Raw genomic sequence first — 25,392 nt, 5'->3', positions numbered from 1 at the left:
CACTGTAGGTGCTCTAGGTATTACTGCATCATTTACAGCTTGTAAATCTTGGACCATACGCCATTCTCCATTTGTTTTCCTAACAGGAAATAAGGGTGTATTACATGGAGAATCGGGAGATTCTATCAATACTCCTTCCTTAAGTAAGGCTGCTATTATAGGTTTGATTCCTACTTCTGCATCCTTTCTTAAGGGATACTGTCTCTTTTGAGGTCTAAATGCTGACTTTGGCGTGATAGTAACTGGTCCTGCTGTACGAATAAGTCCTACATCTGATTTCCCTGTTGACCAGAGAGTCTCTGGTATGCCCCGTAAGACTTTTTCTTCTTCCTCTAGTAAGAGTGCTACTCAGCTGTCCTCACCTGCCTGCAAGTGTACAGCTGGGTGTGTCTGTGTTATCCAATTCAACTTCTGCTTCTGTACTCCCTGTTCTGACAGTTCCAATTCTGTCTGTTTTTCCCACCTTGTGACTTTGTCTCCTAGGTCTGCCCACTTCACATTCTTGTCTTTAGTTAAACTAACATGTGGTAATCGATTAGATTTATAAAGTGCTAGGAATTCCTGGGGCAATGAACAGCTAACTACACTGTTCCCTTCTCTGTCCCAGTACAGATTACAACAGAACAAAAAAAAAAAAAAAACCAGTTATTAAAAAAAAAAACAAATTTATTATTTATGAACACTAATGCAGATAAACAAACACAAATGCAGAATAAAAAGAAAAAAAACTCTATAGCATTTTTTTTTCATCATCCTGATAGGGTGACTTCTTCAGATAAAACACACAGTACAGCAGATTAATACTAATCTGTTAGCATGGTTTTTAAACAGTTCTTGCTCATATTCTTTATCAGGTCCTGGTATGCTACAGTAATATACAGAACAATGCAACAAATGCTGTTTATCAGTGTCAAGGGAGGGGGATTTACTGATGGCTACATTCATCAGTTCTTCGGTTACTGCTCCTGGACCAGTCGTAACTAAGCCCTGGCTGTACCAATAAAATGTTTCACCCTCCGGTCGCACCACAAAAGTATCCATTTGTCGCTGTGCTTCCATACCCTGCATAGTTGGAACTACTGCTATGCCAAATATCTGCATAAGGTCTCTGCCCAAAAGATTTACTGGGCATTTTGCAGAAACAACAATTTTGCTCTTCTGGGTCATCTCTGAAACAGGGTCAGTTATTGCTATGCTATGGGAGAGTGGCTCCCGATACAGCTGTCCATTAGCTGCTTTTACTAATATATAATCGAGTGATTCTGAATTTTCTGGTAGTTTGGAAGGATGTATCAGGGTCCATGAAGCCCCTGAGTCACACAGGAATTTAACTTTCCTCCCGTCTACCAGAAGTGTAACTTCCGGTTTTGTGTCTGCTAAATAGAGCTCTAGGCTCAATAATGCCAAGTCTAAAATTTTGTTTTCTTCACCATCGGTGATTTCTTGTACTTCCTCTATTTCTTCTATCACATTCTCTACTAATTCTATCACATTTGCATTTGTCTTTTCTTGGTTATTCTCTTCTACTGATTCTTGACTATTATATAGTCAGTCCTCACCCTCCTTATCTTCCATGGCTACCTTTTTGTTTTGCCTGCAATCCCTTGCCAAATGTCCCTTTTTCCCGCATTTAAAACATTCACCCCTCTTCTTTCTCTCTTCAAACTCCTCTGATTGCTTATCAGATTGTTTGTTTCCCTGGGCATTTTTCTTGCCCTTCTTCCCGGACTGTACTACAAAGACTTCTGCTCCATCTTCTACTGCAAATACTTGGATTTTCTTTTTCTTTTTGCTATTAAAATGCCTTTCGGCATGTCTCGCATATTCAAGTAATGACTGTAATCTACTTGTACGGTGATCTCCCATGTGCTTTGTAATGAAACTACTTATGGGTGAAATACTACCCTTCAATAATGCATTCTTTAGTTGTTGTTCATATGGGGAATCATGTGTTTGGTCTTCAGGTACCTGCATTCCACAATGGTTATTAAAACACTTTAATAATCTAGCATAATATCTATCAACAGTTTCACCTTCCTGTTGGATGCATTGATTAATGCAAGTCCAGTCTGCCCTAGGCTTCCATTTCTCAGAGATTCGGTCTGGCAGACCTTTCACTCTGTTATCCAGTTCTGCGTTGCTATGTGGGAGTGGCTTATGTTCTGCGTCATGGGGATTCCAGTTGCCACTGATCATGTGCCAATCTGGACCTACGATTTGTCTGACTACTTTCTCTACTTCTTCTCCATTTAAATGGTAACTTAACCTCATGCCCTGTAAGTCTTCTAGGAATTTTCTAAAATTAACTTTCGGATAGGAATTCCCTCTGTGGCTTTCCGGAAGTCTTCCGGTGTCCACGGTCTATACACTAGAAGAGGTGGGTCCTGTCCTGCCTGTCCTGCCTGTGAATTTGGTACTTCTATGAGTGGACATATCTCTTCTTCACTCATAGCTCGTGAATTTTTATTTATTTCATATAATTCAATATCCCCTCTTAAGTTACATGTTCAAGACCTAGTCTCGACAGGATCTCTGACAAACGGTTTTGATTTCACAGGGACAGTTGGGTATAGCGGAGGTGGATCAGCTTGTCCACTCACTTCATATTCTGGTAAGGGAAGCGGAGGGGGTGGAGGGGCCGATGCTATTACTAGGTTATTGTCTTCTTTGTCTAAAAACATTGCTTTTGAATTTTTAATCTTTTGTTCCCTGCAGTTTGCTTCCTCAAGTCACCTGTGTGCCTGAGGAACTCCCAATTGGCGTTGCTTTTTGACCTGACCTTTTACGTCTGTTTTAAGTTGTTTGACAAGTTTGATAAGTGAGGGTTTGTCTAATTTGCCATCAAATTTGTATTTATTAACCCATTTTGTATAGTCCCTAACGTTATCGGCACGTTGTAATTGCATATATTTCGCGTCTTCGGTTAATGGCGGATCTCGGGATCTTTTTGTGCACCTATTTCCCATGTTGTCTTAACTTAGAAATTGTTATGTAACCCTTCTTATCACGTGGTACCACAATTTTCTTTTTTCACAGTTTATCTAGAATAACTGCCTACCTATCCTGTTTCCCTGATCTATGACAAGACAGCAATCTTTTTTGTCCCTGATTTATACAAAATCTCCCTGACAAAAACAAATACTGTAACAAGTCCCTGTTCTGAAACAGAGAAAAGGTAAATTCCTCCTTACCTGAGCCTCTGTGATTGACCGTCTCACTGATGGAACCATTGACTTGTCCTCCAATCGCAGATCAGAAACAGTGGCTGGCCTCTTTTGAACGACAATTCAGTCAGAGGTCTTTCAGAGCAGAAGAACCGATGTGGCCTCTTCCCCGTACGGTTTCATGCCACCGGGCCCATCTGACCTGAGCTAGAGTGAGAGTTTCCGGTCCGAAGGACCAATCTGTCAAAGGAAAAATAAACTTCAAAATGATCAATACACGGCAGGTTCAGGTTAAGACACTTTAATCTTGCAGCAAGGAGACAAAAACGTGCTAATACAGAGTTTGTCTAACTAAAATCAGGAAGTAAGGTCATTTTTATACATTTTCTAACAAGACATTGCCTACCAAGCTGACGTAACAGATCACAAGTTTTAACATCATTACTTCATAGCAGCTGTTTGTCCATGATTTTCTGCTTGCACTATCAATTTTATGAAAAACTTCCTAAGAAAAATAACGTGGCCTTGGTGACCACCGGTTAGATACAGCTTCCCACTATGTTATGTTACCATTCAAGGTACTATAGCTAATTCGAGCACAAAGCAAGTACAGATTCTTCAAGCAGTCTTTTGTTTCATGTATCTCTTCTTTTCCGCAGCTGTGCATGTTCTCATAACATGAACAGAGCTGACTGTTCATATTCAATCATATTATAGAAAACAGTATTGTTCTATTCATACCCTATTCATTCATTTTCCTGACCTAGCAGATAATCACCTGTTTCTCAGTACATTTCCAAAAGGCATAAACATGAATTTTGCTGTGCTAGTAAATACTAGGTCAGGGTGCATCTTGCAGTTTCAGAAAGCATACTGTAGTTTGAAAAATCATCTTATAATTTCATGCAGAATTAAGCTGTACATAAAATAGAATGAAATGTGTTAACTCTTTTAGCTTCTAATAAGCACTAAACATATATTAATCCATATTTTTCTAACAGCTGCATAAATTCTTCATTTGTGAAAATATAAAGATGTTCCCACTGGGCTAAAACCATATTTGCAAAGCTTGCACCACATGGTGAGCCCATAGCTACACCAATGCGTTGCAAGTAAATCTAATTTTCAAAACAAAATAAATTGTTGGATAAAATGATGTTAAGCAATTCTTCAACCACTCTCAACTCAGGAGCACTATACCTTTGCATTCTGGCTAAAACAAGTTCAATTCCTTCTTCATGTGGTATAGAGGAGTATAAGTCACAAACATCTACAGTTAGAAAATTACACTCAGGTTTAAATTCAATTAAAGAAATATCTGATAAAAATGACCATGAGTCACAACAGATGTGTTTTTCTTGGCTAACGTATTTCTTCAAAATGTTATCTACCAATTTAGCACTTGCATAAGTAACAGAATATCTTGCATCTACTAATGCCCTCATAGGTGGATCCAGTAAATTTTTATGTATTTTTGGTAGACCAAAAATTCTCGGTAAATGGGGAAAAAGGTTAGTCAAATAATTCAATGTACTACAATCAATTATTGCCTCGATAAACAAATCATTAAGATATGTATTAATTCTATTATAAGCAATATTCATTTTGTTAAGACTAACCTCTTCATAAGTATCACTACCTAAAATCATTTTCATTCTCATGGAATAATCGAATGAGTCCATTAGCACCAAACCTCCTCCCTTATCCGGTTTCATCATTCTCAAAGGTTGTTTTCGAAAATCAAATAATAATTGTTGTTTATAATTGGAAATGCTATATAAAACCCTTCTCAATTTATTCCTGTTCCCATTTAAAACAGACCTAAAATCTAGTTCACAAATCTGTTCAGAAACATTCAACACCGGATGGGTGGGTGGATTAAAGGTGCTAGGGACATACAAATTATCATGTAAATGTTTGTGTCCGTTAAACAAAATTGCTAAATTGAGTTTTCTGATAAAACATTTGAAATCCAAAAGTGTCTTAGCCAAGTCAGAAGAAAAACTTGGAATAAATGTCAATCCCTTAGACAATAAAACAACTAATTTACCAACAAGTTCATAGTTAGAAAAGTTGTATATTTTAAAGTCTCCACTCAAATTCGTTACAATTTTACACTGATCTTGACTGTTCAAAACAGTTTGTTGTATTACCTTTTGAACTTCGCCTTCCCCCTCGTGTTGTAGGGGTCTGCAAATTTCCTTTTGTGGGTTGTGGTTGTTGACTCTCTGCTGGTGAAAATTTTGTTGAGTAACTTGTAGTACCTCAAAATATGAAGTTTTATTTGTGTTTGTCTCCCACTGTTCACTATATGCATGTCGTTGGCGTCCTTTCTAGCATTCTCACTCCTTTCTACATCCCGGGTACTGCTATATGGTTGAGGTGACGTTGCTTCCACATCAGTAGATCCAAAAGATGGATTCTGATTTGATGAACTAGTTTGTTGTGGTCCAATCCTTTCCCAAGTTTGTGAAAGGGTGGATTTGGATACACAGTGCCTTGACTATATTCACCCCGATCTCTTTCAACTTTTTTTTATTTTGGTAATTTTCAATTTGCCTAATTGTTGACTAATACTCGAGAAAATTCTGTTGTAATCATAATGATATCTAGGGTAGTCGACATGCCTTCTAATATCATTACTCAGTTGTTCTTCTTCCCCTAAGTGACTATTGACCTCTAGTTGATAAAGTTTACACATCATATTCATTAGTTCAATGCCTTATTGTAAATATTTGTTGTTTAGAGATTCGACACTGCTTCACATGTACATTTTTTTTATGCATATATTTTTAAGGCTGGTTAGTAGAACTTAGTATTTAACAATGACTAATTGATTGATTAATTTACGTTATTTGTTAACCACATGGTTTTAATTGAGTATAAAAGGATATGTAGTGTCTTTGTTATTTGTCTGATGAAGTCCATTCACTGTACTGGACAAAAAGCGCTTCCCGTTATTAAAGCCGTTTGTTTTTGTTCTCCAGCACCTTCGTTGCTTTTTCACAATTTGTATTAAGGCAGCAACAATTCCATAATAGATAAGCCTATTTCAGCTACTACATAGCCTTCATTAGTGTAAAAGGCCAGCCTATAAAGGGTAATATCTATCTTAATATATCTATAAACACACACACACACACACACACACACACACACACACACACACACACACACACACTTATATGTAAGTCACAGGATCTCTCAAAAATATGTATATATCTAGAAACATATGCATTTAAAACAAGATAGTAATACACACAATTTTTAATTACATGGAACACAGCTGTTTGGTATGTTTCCATAGAGAATAATAGTAAATTTTGACATTTAGTGGTCAAAGAATATACAGCTTCAAAATACAAATTCAAAATTTCTTAACTTGTTTGTTTGCTATTTATGGGATCAATGTGGTTCTACACAATATGTTTTTATTAAGAATCTAAGCAGCCTTTCAGAGAAAAAAACAAGATATCCGCATGCTGCATTTTAATGACTGCTCTTTCACAGTGAGCCTGAAATGAGAATATAAAGCAAGGAGGTGTCAAGGTGCAGGGGGCATTATCATTCAGCTTTTTTCTAAATTGTTATTTTTCTGTGCTGCATTTGCATGAGGACCTGTACAGAACTCATACTACACATTTTTTAAATTTGTAGATTTGCAAATTCTGTGCAGTTAAAGCCAAAGAGTAGAGTTTCAAGCAGAAATATCAAAGTATGTTTAATTTTATTTACATCCCAGCATTACTTATTCCTCCTTTGTACTTTTTCTTGCCTGTATTCTACTACATATATTTATATCCTCTTCTACATCACTATTTGAATCATTTACTAATTTACAGATATTTGCAAAATATCAAATACTAATGTGTTCTTATTAGCAATAACTATATATTCCCTTCAGTCTCAGAGTGATTACATGTCATAAATAATACAAACTCTCACACACACACACACGCACGTACGCACACACACACACACACACACACACACACACACACACACACACACACACACACACACACACACACACACACACACACACACACACACGCATTACACACACACACACACACACACACACACACACACACACACACACACACACAGATTCACACACACACACACACACACACACACACACACACACACACACACACACACACTCACACACCCAGATTCTCACACACACACACACACACACACACACACACACACACACACACACACACACACACACGCACGTGCACACACACACACACACACACACACACACACACACACACACACACACACACACACACACACACACACACACACACACACACCCAAATTCACACACACACACACACACACGCCCACACACTCACACACCCAAATTCACACACACACGCCCACACACACACGCCCACACACTCACACACCCAAATTCACACCCAAATTCACACACACACACACACATCTATTTGCTGATTATACTTGTTAGAATTACAGTTCCAGATAATATATAAGACTAGGTATCGTCTTTGTTTTGATATGTTTTATGCAAGCTGTATGTATGACTACAGTTATAATTTAACTGCATATATTGTATGTTTAACCTTAATAACTCATATATTGTAAATACTCAAGGGTAGCAGACCATTTCGTAGGTACATATCAAGGTCAAGTGTGTGAAAAAAACATACTTTTACAGGAGCCATGCCTGCACTGCAGTACAGGGTAAAATCCTGGTTTGTGCAAGCTTCGGAAACCTTATGGTTGATTTTATTTAGTAAGTGGATAGAGGGACAAAGTCTTCTGTGTAGCAGAAGGAGGTATTCTGTATGGAAGAGGGGAATTTGCCCTCTAAAAAACAGTGAGGGGGAGAGAGAGAGAGAGACAGACAGACTGCCGTGTGTTAAAACCATTTAATGCTCCGTTTATATCATGCAGCTATCTCTCACACTTCCTCTCTAAACTCCTTGTGTAGCTTTTTTTCTTTGTCCTCCACTGAAAAATGACTCTGCCAAGCTGGACTACCCATGTCAAAAAGTGACAAGTAAAACAAAATAAGCCAAAGTAAAAAATAAATATCTTATGAGGAATTATTTTTAAGCTCTGCATTTGTAGCAACATATATCATGTTGCCCTGATATATCTCCACTGTAGTAATTCTTTTGTCATCTCCCAATTAAGCATCTAGAGTCTGTATGCATTTAATATTTGCATTTGTACACTGTTCTTCCCTTAGTTAGTAAAACTGGTTCACTAATATACAACAGACCTTCTCTGTCGTGTTCTCTGCCTGTCTGCAGTAAGAATGCTGAAACAGTTCTTATGTTCATTTGGTCTCATATGGGATAGTTAGAATGGGGATAGTCTATATATAGGTATTTGTATTGTTTATTTGTGTTTTTGAGTTATTGTATTGTTATTATTTGAAAAAAGAAAATTGAAATAAAGAGATTTTGGAAAAAAAAAGAATGCTGAAACAGTTGTCATGCAGTACCTGTTATAATTAATGTATAAAGTACAGTTTTACCCCTGCCCTTATATTTGTGTAATTAGCAAGCATATATAAGTGTACCTCTGAAAAGAGCAAAAGACTCAGAATTTGTGTCTGCATTTATTAACACCCGTAAATAACCAAGGGACTTACCATTCACTTTATCTAATGGTTTGTTGAATGCCTGTGCCGGTTTCCTGTTGATGTTGATGTGAGAATATTGCAAGGCAAGGCCTAATATAGAAAAGAAATCAGATATGTAATGACAACAAACATGCTTACAAACAAGTAGGAAACTGTGGTGTGTGTGTGTGTGTGTGTGTGTGTGTGTGTGTGTGTGTGTGTGTGTGTGTGCGTGCATGCGTGCGTGTGCATGTGAATCAAAAGTGTTACTGAGATGCACTGATGACATTGTGAAACTTGCAAATCTGGGTAGAAAGGCTGAGGTGCATCTTCTATACAGTCCTTGAGAGCATAGCAGTTGTTTGTAGAGCAGAGGAATCACTTAGCAATTAATTTAGACATCTCTGTGTAGAAAATGGGGCAGGTACTGAGGCCTGGTGATGACAAATGATCATTAGTTAATGGGATCACTGCTTCCCACAAAATGACTGCAATGAAGAGACACCAGAATGATCATTGTAAAAGAATATAGGAAAATGATACAGTATGTTAAAACCTTTCCTGATACTGCAATTAGCTTAAATTTAACACATTTGATAGGTTACAAAGCTCATCAATTAGGTAGTGACATTGAAAATGTAAAGTGAAAATGAACAAAGATCCTGATCACCATATAATTATAGCAGATTGCTAGTAGATTCCTACAGATGAAACAGTTTACTGATTATTTTGAGTTACAGGAAGACAGGTCTATTGCTATACTTACTTTTCACCTTTCCCCTTGATGGAACTGTGTCATTTGGTTCAGGAGGAATTCTTTCCATTTCTTTATTAAATACAAAGAAGAAAGAAAACAAGTGCACACCCATTAAAATAAAAACATAATATTTGGTTAAGTTTGCCCCCCCCCCCCCACAGTCTCTACTCCCCTCCTACTTATACATTCTAGTTTGCAGTACTTCACAGTAGGGTCACTACTTCAATATAATGCAGTTTCAGAATTTCTATGTCTACCACACATTTTTACTTTCCGTTCCTATCACTGCAGTCCTTAGAATTTCACCAGGCAAGCAAACCAGTTTTATCAGCACCACATGGAGTCTTCCAGACTAAAACAATCTGAGAAGTCTGCATTACAGTTTTAAGGAATACTGCTTTGGTGAGAACTGTAGTATACTTGAAAGTATATTGTTAACACTCTGAAGGATATCTGAGTTATAATTAATTTCATTTTGATTTATACTCCTACTGCTAAACCTGCAAGTGATTTTTGCAAAGAAAAATGAAGATCATATTTGCATTGTTTGACTTTTTTAGTTTCTCTGTTTTCTCTATAACCATAACTACAAAATGATGTCACTGTATGTACTGGACATGGAAGCAGGACAGTTTGAACACAAATGATTTGATCCCGGACAGGTTGACCCCAATGCAATTGCTCACACTTTCATATTAAAATTTACATTTATTGTATATGACAATAATAATTGGACAACTTGACTGTGGACAATTTGATCCCAATTAAATTTAATATCAGCTTTATACAATTTAATATTTTAATCAGGAATTTTACATAGGAAGTTTATATATTGTTTAACATTTTTAAACAATAAGTCAAGAAATTAACAATATTATTATTTTATGTAGATTTAATTGCAATTTTTTAAACTATTATGTTATTATGTAACTATAATTAAATTACTAACAATTTTTAACATGTTAACAATAAAATTAATCAGTGTAACTGAACATAAATAGGATATACACAAGTGTTTTATAACTTTTTTTATCTGCTCAAATTGTCCAAGGTCAAAAATATTTTTATTCATGCCATTTTTTTAGAGACCAGCAGGTGGAATTAGTGCCACATTTTTAGTGTACTGCGGTGTAACAGTAGTTTTGATTTGTTTTGCTATTCTAACAATAAGTACATTGTGGCTTGTATGGGTGTATTACAGAATTGTAGATTAAGATGGTAACAAACTTTGGTAATTCTGAAAATATTTCTATGTAACAGTGCTGGTTTCTATGGCATTATGATGGCTGTCTATATTTTGAAATTTATGATCTGATTGCGATGCAGGTACTCCTGGGGTCTCGGTGTACTCTGTTGTTCCGTGACTGAAACTAGCGTAACTGAAGTGTTTCCATCTGTTTTAAGGGTTATAAGTTGTTTTAAAGATATTTAATGTGGTACAGATTGACCTTTGAAATGTGTTAACGCGGGATCAAAACGGCAGGGTCAAAACATCATGTACCCAATAATGGACACTGATTTGCACTGATTCGGAAATCATTCTAGGTAAACAAAAAATCTTTCTGCTTTAGATGAACAGCTTCTTACATACCTTGTGATTTCACTATTATATTCTCATTTATGATATTTGCCAATGTAATGTGTTACACCTGCAAGACCAAATTGATAACTTGCCTTTCTGTGAAGTATGAAACTCCTACTGAAGCATTTAACCTGGAGAAACAGTAGCCTATACTGTAGATTCAGTCTTTTGTGATGTCATGGCAGGGATTTTCAATTCCAAGAAAATGTTCAGATGTGGCTATAAACTTCTTTGGTTAAGAATCAAAGGCAAACTCAAAAACATAATAGGTTCATAGCTTCATAGGTAGGTACTAGGCTATCGGCCCAAGGGCCTATGTAAGCCTAGCCAGCAAGGTTCCATAGCTTACGCCACCCAAGAAAGTTATTTTCCTGTGCCACTATCGAGCAGAGACACAAAAGTGATCCCCGGGGTGTATTTCCTATTTCCCATCCACTCATCAAGATTTTTCTTGAAGAGTGCTAATGAAGAACTTTGCTTGACATAGATGGGTAGCTTGTTCCAGAGTATAGGAAGTCTCTGGGACATGAATTTATCCCTCCAGCATGTCCTGTTTATTGTGGTGACAAGGTTTAGGTCCCTAGAGCGTGTAGCTTGGAGGGATTGGGATTTCTTTAGGTGTAGCATGTCCAACAGCTCTGGGTTTGACATAGCTTTATATATTAGGCAAAGATCACCTTGGAGTAGGCGATATGCTATGGAGTAAAGCTGGAGTTTTTTGAGGCGGTCAGTGTAGGGCATTTGTTTGAGGCCAGTAATCCTCTTTGTGAGGTACTTCTGTGGCCGCCTTTCCAGCTGCTGCAGATGTCTTGTGAGGTACATTCCAAAAGGGGCGTTGTACGCTATAATGGGTCTAATGAGTGACGAGTAGAGGGGAACAATGACCTCTTTTTTCCTGGATGAGAATCCTTTTATGATGAGATGTGCCACATAGAAGGACTTCCTGACTACTGTGGTGATGCAACTATCAAAGGAAAGACTACTGTCCACCTGGGTCCCAAGATCTCTTATCATGCATTCGGTGTTAAGTAGATTGCTGCCTATGTGGCAGTTCATGGGTACAGAGTTTTTACCAAAGGGGATGACCCTGCACTTTTTGACATTGAACTTGAGGCCATGGCTCTGACACCAGGCATCTGTCTCAGTGAGGCCCTTCTGTAGGATGGCCACATCATTTAGGGACTTGACTATGGCTCCTAGTTTGCAGTCATCTGCAAACTTCATTAGCCAGTGGCCTTCTGTGTTAGCCTGTACTTCAGAGAAGTAGATACCAAACAGGAGAGGTCCCAGGATGGAACCCTGTGGTACTCCACTTGTCACTGCTTTGAGGTCAGATTTGGAGTCTGCAACTTTTACAGTGTGGGTTCTGTCAGTGAGTCAGTTGGCAACCCATCTTGTGATGTAGGGATTTATACCTAGTTTAGTGAGTTTAGCTATAATTCCAGAATGGGGGATGGTGTCAAAAGCCTTGGCGAGATCAAGATAGGCTGTGTGAACCACCTTACCCTCATCCACGGCTTTGGTGACTGCCTCAAAGAAGTCGATCAGGTTCAGGAGGCATGATCTGCCTTTCACAAACCTAAACTGGGTGGGATCCAGAGTTTGGAGGTTACCAATGTCTTTGTTTATGAGTTCCATGATGATACATTCCATGGCCTTGCAGACTGGGCTCGTCAGGCTAATAGGTCGATAGTTCCCGGGATCAGTGGTGGGTCCCCCTTTTTGGAGTGGGATAACTGTTGCTGTGCGCCATTCAGTGGGCACAAAGCCTGATGTGAGGACAAAGGCCTAAAATCAGGGATAATTTTTAAATATTACACAGGTTCACAGAAAAAAAAAACAAAGAAGGCACAAACACAGCACAATGCAGATAAAATCTTTAATAGTAGTAAGCGCTTTCATTAGACTTTCTAAAAATCACAAGCTAAACCTCTATATTATATAATTAAAAACAACCAATAGCTACACTTCCCCAATTAATACATTCCCATGTGCTTTAAATGAGGTCATCACTAAAATCTCTACACAAAATAAAAATACTTAAACAGCTAGAACATTTATTTATGGACATATAAGATTATATGCCAACATATATAAAAATAAAACAGACATTATTCATTTGTTTAATGATCTGCCCCTTAAAAAGGTTTAAGGGAAATCCTGTCATTCAGGGCAAGCCCCTTATCTGCCTGAAGCCTGATGGTCCATTTAGTCTCTATTTTCTCAAGCATATTCCTAATTTTACTAAGTCTGGGGCTCCTAAAAGCTAACTCCAATGCCATAAAGATAAATTTATGCGTGGTGCCATTTTCACAAATGTGCCTAGCCAATGCATTTCTTATGTCTTCTCCTTTAATAGCATATATATATATATATATATATATATATATATATATATATGTGCTCACATATTCATTCTCTAAGGGCCCTGTTTGTCTTGCCAACATAGAACGAGGAGCATTTTATACAAGTGGCTAAGTATATCACGTCCCTCGTTCTACAATCAGCATAATCCCAAAACTCTTAAACCCATCCTGTTGTGGGATGAGTGAACCTATTAGTATTGCCTATATAACCACATAAGTTGCATCTCCTACAACCAAAAGTGCCTATTCTTTGAGATGGCAAAACATTGTGATTCATTCCAGACTTTTCATAGCATAAAAGATGCTTGATTGACTTGTTCTTATATATGAATTTTGGTCTGTTGCCAACCAAAGATCTAAGTTCATCATTAACCATAAGTATACGCCAATGTTTACATACTAATTCACTTATCTGTTTGTTGTTTCTAGTGAGCGGAATTACCATTCTACACACATCTGAGTTGTCTTTACTAGTTGACCTTATTTGCTCATCATCTAACTTACGATCCCTGAAATATGGTCTACCCTTGCCTTTCCTATCTATCCTCACCCCTTCTATTGATAGTGTGTATTCAGTGTTCTTGTAGCCCTTGACTTGACAATTATGTTCTAGCTTATAAGCCTAGATGTCCTAAGGCCTTGGCCTCTCACAATGTTCTTGTATATGTGGGGTGGATGCATGCTGTCCCTGTGTAAAAGACAGTGGCAGCTGGTGACTTCAAATCAAAGGAGGGCTGCAGGAGACAGCTGAATGGGTGTGGTCAATGGGAATGGGTGTGGCCAACTAGAAAGGGGAGGAGCTATGCTCAAAACCACAAAAACTGTAACTTTAATTAAATATGCTGCCCTGGTTGCCAAACCATCATTATGAGAGTCCAATCAAGACAAAATGAAGTGTAGAAGAAAAACAAATATTTCAATCCATTGGCTGCATGACAGCTTACTTAATATTTAGATGGAAACAAAAAGGATATGAGGCATGAAAAAATAAATTACTTTTTAAATACATTACTGAAATACTAGTCAAAATCAAGTATAAGAAAAACAAGCAGCACTTAACTCAAATCACTTCTCATTGCACTCCAGTTCTAATTATAATTTATATTCAGCTTTATTAAAGTACCAAGTAACATGCTGAATGTAGCAATCTATGTGATACCCCCACTTGTAAAAATGTTTCTTATCCAAAAAAGACCTGCTGCCTGATAACTATCTACTTGTTTCATAGGGAAAACATGATCAAAGTAAAAAATGAAAAGCAAACAAGAAACAAGCTCAACATATATTGCTTAAAAGGATTACTGCACAGGATATGGACCACACATGATAGAATGGCATTCTGTTTAGTTTGCAGGTAAAGCCTGTAATGAGCTTAACATAATGTAATCCTGTTCTTTATTACAAATTCTGTCTTATGCATTTCAATACCCAAGGCTTATACGTTATCTAGTTATGTAAGCATTCTTTGCATGGCAACAACAGAAAGGCTTTCAATGTTGGCAATACTGCTTATTAAAACTTACTTGCATCTTACAATAACAGATAAGCTTACCTGATGGTCATTAAAGCACTGCTACTTAAACACAGAGCAAAATGCACTTTCTGAATCATAATAAGCATAAATCAACAGTATAAAAATATGACAGAAACCAGAACATTCTGCAAAATCAATGACAGATGAAAAGCCACTGTAGTACTTGTGTTTACCTTGGATGGGGGGGGGGAATAGTCTGCACATTTACACTGCATAACTGCTCCTTGCCTTGCTTGGACACATCCAGAGTCACTACATGGGGGAGTGGGGTACAACAAGTTTGTCACAATTTAAAATGTCTTTGGCTGACTGCGATGGCCATGACACATTTGTCATACCTCTCAACCTCAGAGCAATAAATCTGGACAAAGCCATACATAGAAGTGGGACAAAGGCCCAAAAATAAGGACAATTTTTAAATATTGCTCTTATAAACTTAGAAAGATAATAGAATAGTAGGTCTTGCATTAGTATGAATTTTCTGAAAGGTATAAAATCTGAAACTCAAATGTCTTTCATTATTTTCTAACTTCAGTCTTTAATGATTTGCCACTAATTTGTCAGAAAAACACAATTTTATGAAAAATGGGCCAAAAATGTGATGCAAAAATATAAAATAGCCACACAATACAGCTGGGAACCTGTCAAAGAAGGGACACTTTTTAATATTAGTACTGCTAACTTGAGCAGCTGACAAAATAAAAGAATCTACATGCATTTCTGAAATAAAAGTAATCTATAACTGATTATTACAGTTATTTATTAATTGTAAACCCTCCATGTTTTCTTCCAGAATTGCCATTTTGCAGAGGGATTATTAGGGGAAGAGCAACATTTTGAGCCAAAATCGGGGACAGTTGAGAGGTTTGGATATGCCTAATTCTATAAAGCAATTTATTTGCACGTACCTCTCAACCTGTTAATGCAGGAAATCTGGACAAGGCCAAATATATTGGGGGAACACTACTAAAAATTGCTCTTGTATAAACTTAAGACAGTTGATAGAATAACAGGTCTTGCTTTAGCATGCATTTTTCTGAAGGTTATGACGTAAAATTCAATGTCTGTCATTTATTGACTTCATTCCTAAATGATTTGCCAGAAAACCACACATTTTATGAGGAACAAACCAAAAATAAGAAGCAAATATCTATTCATTCTGCAAAAATATGGACAGCTGAGAGGTATAGTTCAACCGGGGCTGTCTGAGTTTGCTGCCCTTCCCCTCTCAAAATCACGGTCGATTGGAGCCTCCCCCCTGCAACCATTCCAATGTCCCATTCCTTGGTTATTTTGCCCCATTTACCATAAACACTGTAATATGCATACTGCTTTACTTCTGCGATGATTTGGATTTCATTTGAAAGTTTTATTTTGCATTTTTACAGCACAAACCCCAATAGATATCTGCCTACAAAGCAATGCAGTCTCACAATGAAAACAGACTTAGCATTAAAACATTTCTGCCCTTGAAACTCACATGCATTGAAACAGCATTGAAACCCACATTCAAAGAAAATACATTTTGCCAGTGGCAGATAAAGATTAACTTTGGGGTGTTTTCAAATCATAGGCCCCTTTTGGGCTGTTTTCAAATCATAGGCCCCTTGAACACGAAACATACGCATGCTCCTTGATACATCTTCCCGTTTGTATTAAATTGTATTCCTTGTACAATACAGTACAGTTGTTAGAGGGCATTTTAAATTTATTGTTTTAAACATTTTTCCAGTAAATAATGAAACAAAATGCATGTACCAATGACAAAACTACCCAATTCAGAACATTTCCATCATAAAAGTCTACTCAAACTTCTACAGTCCACCAGTATCAGTAAATATGCACAATCTCTGAAGTAGTAGAAGTTATCTAAATAATTCCACATTAAAGAAATCTGTAACAATGAAGAGGTTGCTGCTAGCAAACAACTTTATATGTCATTGTTTATTCATCTACAAATAAAGTGCCTGTCATACCTCTCAACCTGGAAACATCAAAAATCTGGACAAGGCCCATGAAAAATAGGTACAAATCTGTACGCTGATTAACATAAAATTTGCATACATAATTAAGTAACCCCACCCACTCTGATGGAATTGTGGGACACCAACTTTCAAACGTCAACTGAAAAGTAGACTACCAAAATATAACATCAGAATCTCCCTGCAGCCATTCCAATGTCCAATTACCTGGATATTTCGCCCCATTTACCATACACACTAATGGTTGGGCGTCTGGCTGGCAACTCGGCACCATAAAAAAATCTGCTGCCAATCATTATTGGACTGGAGTTCCGCTGTGGTGACCCCTAACCGGGAAAAGCTGAAAAGACAAACAACTAATGTGTGCATACTGCTTTACTTCTACAATGATTACTTTGATTTTGTTTTAACATTTTATAACACAATGCACAAACACTAATGATATCTGCTAAACAAAGCAACACTGTCTTACAATGAAAATAGACTTGGCATTAAAACGTCTCTGCCCTTGAAACTCACATTCATTGAAACAGCATTGAAACCCACACACCACATCCAAAGAAAATGCATCTGACCAGTAGTGAATAAAGATGACCTTTGGGCTGTTTTCAAATCATTGGCCCCTTGCACACAAAACAAGAAACATATATGTGTTCTTTGATACACCTTCCTGACTTTATTAAATTATATTGCTTGTATAACAGCACACTTGTTAGACAGAGCGCATTTTACATTTATTTTTTGAACATTTTTCCAGTAGGCTGTAGGTAATGAAACAAAATGCATGAACCAGTAATGACAAAATTGCCCAATTCAGAACATTTCCATCATAAAAGTCTACTTCCACACCCACACTATAAATAAAATGACAGTAGTGTAAAACAAGCATGCTTTGAAAAATGAACAAAATACTTTAAAAGTGAATTTCAGCCCTCATACCCTCTATTATTCTGAATTAGTAACAGCTTGCATTATCAATAAACTACCCAGTTATTTTAATCTTATGAATGCTAGTGTATTCACTATATATTACAGAAGACAACAAAAAATAGTTCCCTCTGTACAGTTAATGGCAATAGCCATAAAACTATTATTATTGTTGTTATTATTAATTCTGTATCCCTTTTTGTTCCAGATCCATACATTGACCAAGAAATCAAAAGGGAGAGTGGTTACAAAACAAAGAATAATCATATCTTATGAAAACTATGAAGAGGTAATATAGTTTCCCTCTAAATGGTCTCCAGTGTTAACTAGCTATCTCACTTTAACATTATATCCAGATATATGAAAGTAAATGTAATGATATTATCAGTACACCAGCAAAATCAAATGAGGCTTCAGACACTTACATTTTTTACTCACTAACACTTAACTGATATCTGTAACTCAGTACCATACTAAAATGTATATCTCTAAATGCTGCTCCCACACTTGAGAACTCTATATCATTTATCAGCTTTTGTTCCACAATTATCACTAAGTTACTGTCAAATGAATAATCCTAGCTGTAAATAAAATATAAACAGATATCTATTACAAACAGATATTTGATTAGTTTGTATCATGTTGACCTTTATAAGCTGTTGTATTTTTGAGTTACTCAGAAACATGTATTTAGATGAATGCAGAGATCATGCCTGGTTATATCAGAGGGGGAAGTGCTGGTTTGCTTATCGTAAGCATATTGATTATATGTTGTTATATCCTATCAACATATATGTATTCCTTAGTGTACCTTTGACTTAAAGTTAATATTCTTTTCTGATGGATGATGAAAATGGTTCATTTGAAACAAAACAACCCACTCAATGGGTGAACAAATGAATATGATGAAAATGGGTCTTTTTGAAACAACCCACTCAATGGGTAAACAAACCGATGCATACATATAAACAAACACAAAGATAAATGAAATTGTAACCTACAGGAGTATATTACAGAGGAACTAGAAATACAGATCTACATGATTAAAAGCAAATGGAAACAAGTAAGAAATCATGCACATATTTGCACTAGAGCTGATTTATCAAGTTTGCACAAACATTAGGCAATAGAGTTATGATACCTGGAAAATCCATATAAAGTAAACATTAACAAAAGCTACAAATTACATTATATTTATTTGTCAGTGAAATTCTACACATATTTTAGAGAAACAATTTGTATTGTACTGTACTGTTTACATAGTTTCTAATACCATGAGTACCTAGAATTCATGTTACCAGGTATAGATATTTGGAGCTTCAGTAAAACAAATACCTGACACAGAGATTACAAAACATAGATGCATTGTTTTAGAGTTAACAGAAATAATTCTAACCAATGTTAAAGCAAGGAATCATTTTGTGAAGGATCTCACCTGGGAGATAGCATTACTTTCTGCATTAAATTTGTCTTCAGGACAGGGTTCTGACATGTCAGAATACAACTGGTTTCCTTACCTTGCACAGCCAAGCCAGAGATAATCATTATCTCTTTCTGCACTTGCCAAGCAGCCATAAAATCCTCCATAAAAAGCCAGCCATAAAATCCTTTCAATTTCAAGAAGAACAGCCTTCATTCTCCTGAAGTGCTGTTCCCGCTTGCAAAGTCGTTTCATAAAGAAGAGCCCAAATAAACAGCCTTTCTTCTCCTGAAGTGCCGTTCCCGCTCGCAAAGCTGGGAATAAAGTATTTGAATAGGCAGGCGAGCCTCAGCCGGAAATGCGAGCTCCTTGAGCTCAATTCTGACAGGCTAGTAGCCTGATGGCGCTGATGTCATCGCGCACATGATGACGTCAGCTCCGACAGCGCGAAAGTTTAAAAAATGTAAAATAAATTGGAAATGAAGGGGTGCCACTCGGGAATCGTGGCACCCCTTCATTTGGACCCCAAAACTCGGTAAAAAACGAGAAATTCGGAAAGGTTGGGAGGTCTGGTGCCTGTTGCCCTTGAGGAATAAATTGACTATGTTGCATGCATTAAAAAAATGATAAGCTAGTAATATCGCAATAGGGACTGTATGGCAAACTGATAACAGGTTCATAGTTACTACTCTAGGTATCTTTGCCAAAAAGGACTGCAGCATCCACCCCCTTTACAACACAGTACAGTATCAGCAATGCATCTATCTACTGTGGGAGTAGAACCCACAGCCTTCTGCATCAAAAGCAAGTACACTACCTGTTGTGCTATTAACAATGCAAGCAGACTCAGAATAAGCAGCACTAAAGTTTTGTTCCCCTGCAGCTCTCAGCTCCTTATAAATTCTACTCGACACACAGTTGTATCTCTGAACTTTGCAGCACAAGAAATCTGGAAAAAGCTGAAATTTATTGGGAGGGGGACAAAAGCCCAAAAACCAGGGACACATTTTAAACATTGCTTGTATAATGTTGGAAAGTTGCTAGAATAAAATACTGTTACCACCATACATTTCACTGCCACGTCTTTAACCCAGGGGATCCTGTGCAAAACAGTCAGAGAAACATACCACTATGTCAAATCAGCTGTTTTGTGAAAGAGAGGAAGACAAACTTAAATGGCTACCATTTAGTGAATTCAGTTCTCACCATAGCTGTCAACCTCTTAGCACAAAACACCTGAACAAAGCCAATAATGGGGGACTACAGCCCCCAAACATATCCAGTGAATTCAGTTCTCACCATAGCTCTCAACCTCTTAGCAAAAAACATGTGGACAAAGCCAGTAATGGGGGAATACAGCCCCCAAACATTCAGTGAATTCAGTTCTCACCATAGATAGCTCTCAACCTTAGCACAAAATACCTGGACAAAGCCAATAATGGGGGAATACAGTCCCAAAAATAGGGACAAATTTCAAATATTCATGTTATAAACTTAGACAACTGCTAGAAAAAATGGTTTTGTGTTACCATGTACTTTCTGAAGAATATGAAGTCTGAAATTCAAATGCCTGTTATTTTTAAATATTTAACCAGGAAACTAGTCTGACTTGGAACAAAAGACAATTTTCAGCAGAGTAGAGAGAAACTCCAGATACATCTTTGTAAGATTGGAGGACATGCAGACTCCACACAGAAGGCACCCCAGCCAAGAATCAAACCAGAGAACCTGTAGCTGTCAGGCAGCAATGCTACCAGTGCACCACTGCACTACAGACTTTGCAAGGAAAAATGTAGATACAGAAACCAGAGATTTTATGAGGAACAGAACAAATATGAGGCAAAAATCTGGAAATTTTTTTAGAAATGGTGATGGAAAGGGAATTCAGGTCCTTGCCACCTACATCCAAGGTACAGGGTTCAAGCCTGAGTATCTCTACCCACCACCATTTGTTCTCTCTAGCCACCAGTATATAGCAACTGGGGTATTACACACACACACACACACACACACACACACACACACACACACACACACACACACACACAACCTGCTGTAAAAAATGTATCCAGCCAGCAACCGTTTCCACACCTACCTGAAGCCTTTGTCCAGCAGTATAATCCATGTCATGAAGCCTTCACACACCTACCTGCTGTAAAAAATGTGTCCAGCAGTATAATCCACATGTATCCAGCCAGCGACCATTTCACGAACGAAGCCTGCACAGCGGTGAAATCCCCGTGAGAGCTCACCTCTCAGTCCTCATTGGTTCTGCCTGCAGCTGAAGCAGTCCAGAGCTCCTCTGTTCTGTGCAGTTGTCACTGCACAGATTCCTGGGTATCTCTGTCTGTATCCAGACTGCTGACAAAGGCAGTCTGAGTTCCCCAATGTGTCTGCGTATGCGCAGAGGAGTCGGGACTCGTGATTTTTTTTTTTTGTTTTTGTTTTCTTGTTTCACGTTTTTTTCTTTTGTTTTTTCTAGGTGGGAGGGCTGCAGTCCTGCAGTCCTATAGCATGGGCTGCCCCTGGTAAAAGATTATTCTTTTTATACATTTTCTTATGAGCGGTGGTAGCTATTGTCTGTTCTTGCTTTACTAAATGAACATCTAAGAAATCAATTCGCTCCATTGACCACTCCCCACTGAAATATAGAAAATTGGTGGTGCTGTTCAAATATGTAGCACACTCTTCTAATTCAGCCTCAGTACTACTCCACAAAAGGAAAATGTCATCTACAAACCTTTTGTAGTACCGTACCAACTTAGAGTAAACAATATGAGTTTTAAGGTGAGTGTTCTCCCAACATGTCATCACAAGGTTGGCATACGAGTTGGCGCATGATGTGACCGTGGCCACTTCTTTTTTCTGAAGAAATCATTTATCTTCATATAAAATACATTATTATTCAATACCAGCTCAACAACAAACAGTATAATGGGATCTTATCACATAGAAAATGTGTCATTTCCACTAAAAACTGTCTGATGTATTCTATCCCTTCCATGTTGGGTATGACAATGAATAGGAAGTAACATCAAGTGTGACAAAAATAAATTCAGAGATGTGAGGTGTATAAAAAATAAAATCTGATAAAGTTGTAAGGAAATGTTCCATGTCTTTGAGTATCATATCTAAACACATAATCAATGGTCTTAGGCACTTCTCTAAAAAGATGGAAATCGGCTCAGTGACTGTCAGTCTCAGTGGAGGATAATCAACATCTTTATGTACTTTCCGTAGCCCTCTAATGGTAGGCACTACTGGATTCTCAACAAGAAAATATTTATAAAGTTCACCATCTATCTGTCTACACAGCAACATGTCATGCAATTCAGCATGTACATTCTTAATAAGTAAATCCAACTCTCTCATCATTAAGGAAACATAGGTGTCAACGGTTTACTATTGTTTGTTTGAACGGCAAAACATTTGCTTCTCGAAACAATGAAAAGTAAATCTGAACACAAAATTCTGACTGGCCACAATGTCGACCCAAATGATCGACACATTTGAGTCGACATTGTTACCGAAACCATCACATGATAGCTGTATAGGAGCTGATATAAATCAGACTCCTATATGACATATCACGTTTTTGCAGGGGGGCAAGCCCCCTGTGCCCCCCACACCCCCTCTACTAATATATTCTAACTCCGAGATCGCACTGCAGTGGGAATATGGATGAATTTCCAATCCCCACTGTACCGCAATCTCCGTGCAGGTAGTCGAATACACTTATGCGAATCCAATACTGCATTCGCCTAAGTGTTTTCGACTATCCCATCAATTTATGTTTTATGCATGACATTCTGATTTTCGACAGCAGTGCTGCTGACAGATTGTCATTCGCACAAACCATAGTAAACCGGTGTCAACATGTGATAGCATATCAATCATTTTAGTTCTATAAATGCAGCTGTGCATAATCACAACTGATCCGCCTTTATCTGCTGGTCTGATTATAATCTTGTCATTATTTTGTAGTGACATAATGTCTTCCTTCTCTGTTTGCTTAAATTAAAAAAAATAATTTATTATCATTATTAGTAAGTGACAACAAATCCAATTATATTGCTCTATCAAACGCTTCAAGGAGTGCATGTAGATGTGGAACAAAAATGCTAGGTTTCTTGAAACCATCAACATGCAAATTCCCTTTACCAAACATTTTTAAGCATCACATTCCTAGAAAAATGCTTAACATCTATAACAATATCAATAACATCAGTACTTAAGGCGAGTACAAAGGACAGACCTTTTTCGAGCAATGTCCTCTCACCTTCACTAAGTGAGTGTCCAGAAATATTAAAGACCAGCATTTGTTCCCCTAAGTCCATTTCTTCTGCTTCTGGCATTCGTGGATATCGTCGGTTGAAGATGTGCATCTCTTCATTGCTCTGTTGTGTTTCTGTGGCCATCACGACTGAGCCTGTATAGGCAAAGGAAGCACCAGAAATCCTTCATGTTCTCTTGTGTAGTTGTTACTTCTCCTGTCTTCTTGTGAAGATCACAGTTAGAATGAACTAGACAGACATTCAAAGAAGTTTGGCAGGGAACTCGTAGAGGCTACTGCCATCTCCATTGCACTAACATCAGAAGTGCTGGATCTCGTGGTAACTCCACCCTGTTCACCAAGCGAGCCTGTGGATTGAAAGGGTGGATTCAAACTAATATTGAATTGGTTGATAGAAGCAGACTTATTATTCATGGAAAGATGATTCAGAGTATGCACTCTATCATCAGATTGCGTAGTAAAAGCAGGCCTGCTATTCGTAGAAGGAAACCATTCACACAATGTAATTGGTTCTTTGGGCCAGGAAAAAACTTGACCCTACACAAAATTATTAATGTCCCTTTCAAGTTTTTTCTTTTTGTGTAAATGAAGCCTCTGCTCCATAGCCGATGTGCTGTTGACCAAATCATCCACAAACACATCACAATGACTATGAGACAATAAAGAGATTGCTTCATATTGTAAAGACATGATTTCCTCTGACAGCAGTGTTTCAATAAACATATGATGTTCTATCAGTAGCCTCATATAACTGAAGCTCATCTCGATATTAACCTGTTGGCATTTAGCTAACAATTCCTTATGTGCCATTCCATACATTGGCATCTTAAGGACCCTAAGTCCAAGCAGAAAGACCTTAAAGCATAAACAGGCTTTGAAATATTTGTGATGCCATTGAGTCTGAGTTTATATAGTTTATTGTTCATTTCCCTAGTTATTCTGAGCACATTTACATCATTCATATTAATGGAATTGTCTCTCTTAGCTGTTGCAGTATCAAACAAAAGCAAGGGGTTACCTTCAGCCAGTAGAATACATAGTAGTAAGTGGATTAAAATAAAGTTCCACATTCTCTGCATCTGCCATGCTCCTCCCAAACCAGAAAACCACAGAAGCAAAAGAAAGCAAAATTCACAGAGGACAAAGTGCCTTCACAAGTCCAAATGATTCCACAGGAAAAAATCCAAAGAAGGCACAAACACACGATGCAGATAAAATCTTTAATAGTAGTAAGCACTTTCACATCAAGTAGTACAGAAGGGCCTCACTGAGACAGATGCCTGGTGTCAGAGCCATGGCCTCAAGCTCAGTGCCAAAAAGTGCAGTGTCATCCCCTTTGGTAAAAACTCTGTACCCATGAACTTGAACTACCAGATAGGCAGCAATCTACTTAACACCGAATGCGTGATAAGAGACCTTGGGACCCAGGTGGACAGTAGTCTCTCCTTTGATAGTCACATCGCCACAGTAGTCAGGAAGTCCTTCTACATGGCACACCTCATCATAAAAGGGTTCTCATCCAGGAAAGAAGCAGTCATTGTTCCCCTCTACTCGTCACTCATTAGACCCATTATAGAGTACAACACTCCTTTTGGAATGTACCTCACAAGACATCTGCAGCAGCTGGAAAGGCCACAGAAGTACCTCACAAAGAGGATTACTGGCCTCAAACAAATGTCCTACACTGACCGCCTCAAAAAACTCCAACTTTACTCTGCAGCATATCGCCTACTCCAAGGTGATCTCTGCCTAACA

The 25,392-nt window shown here is 37.7% G+C and overlaps 1 protein-coding gene across 1 annotated transcript in view; it reads right to left on the bottom strand.

Moving 5' to 3' along the window:
- Positions 1-25,392, bottom strand: part of LOC122814337 (zinc-binding protein A33-like) — a 333,543-nt gene that overhangs the window by 28,411 nt on the left and 279,740 nt on the right. The window contains exons 11-12 of the mRNA XM_044086923.1: positions 9,542-9,601; positions 8,806-8,886 (exon numbers count right to left, since the gene is read on the bottom strand). Of these exons, the coding sequence (XP_043942858.1) occupies positions 8,806-8,886; positions 9,542-9,601 (141 nt within the window). The remainder of the gene's footprint in view (positions 1-8,805; positions 8,887-9,541; positions 9,602-25,392) is intronic.

Source organism: Protopterus annectens, chromosome 10.part0 (assembly GCF_019279795.1).
Source record: "Protopterus annectens isolate FY-2018-M chromosome 10.part0, PAN1.0, whole genome shotgun sequence".
Lineage (NCBI taxonomy): Eukaryota > Metazoa > Chordata > Ceratodontiformes > Protopteridae > Protopterus > Protopterus annectens.
The sequence above is the reverse complement of the archived record's forward strand: the minus strand, read 5'-3'. Positions and strand labels throughout refer to the sequence as shown.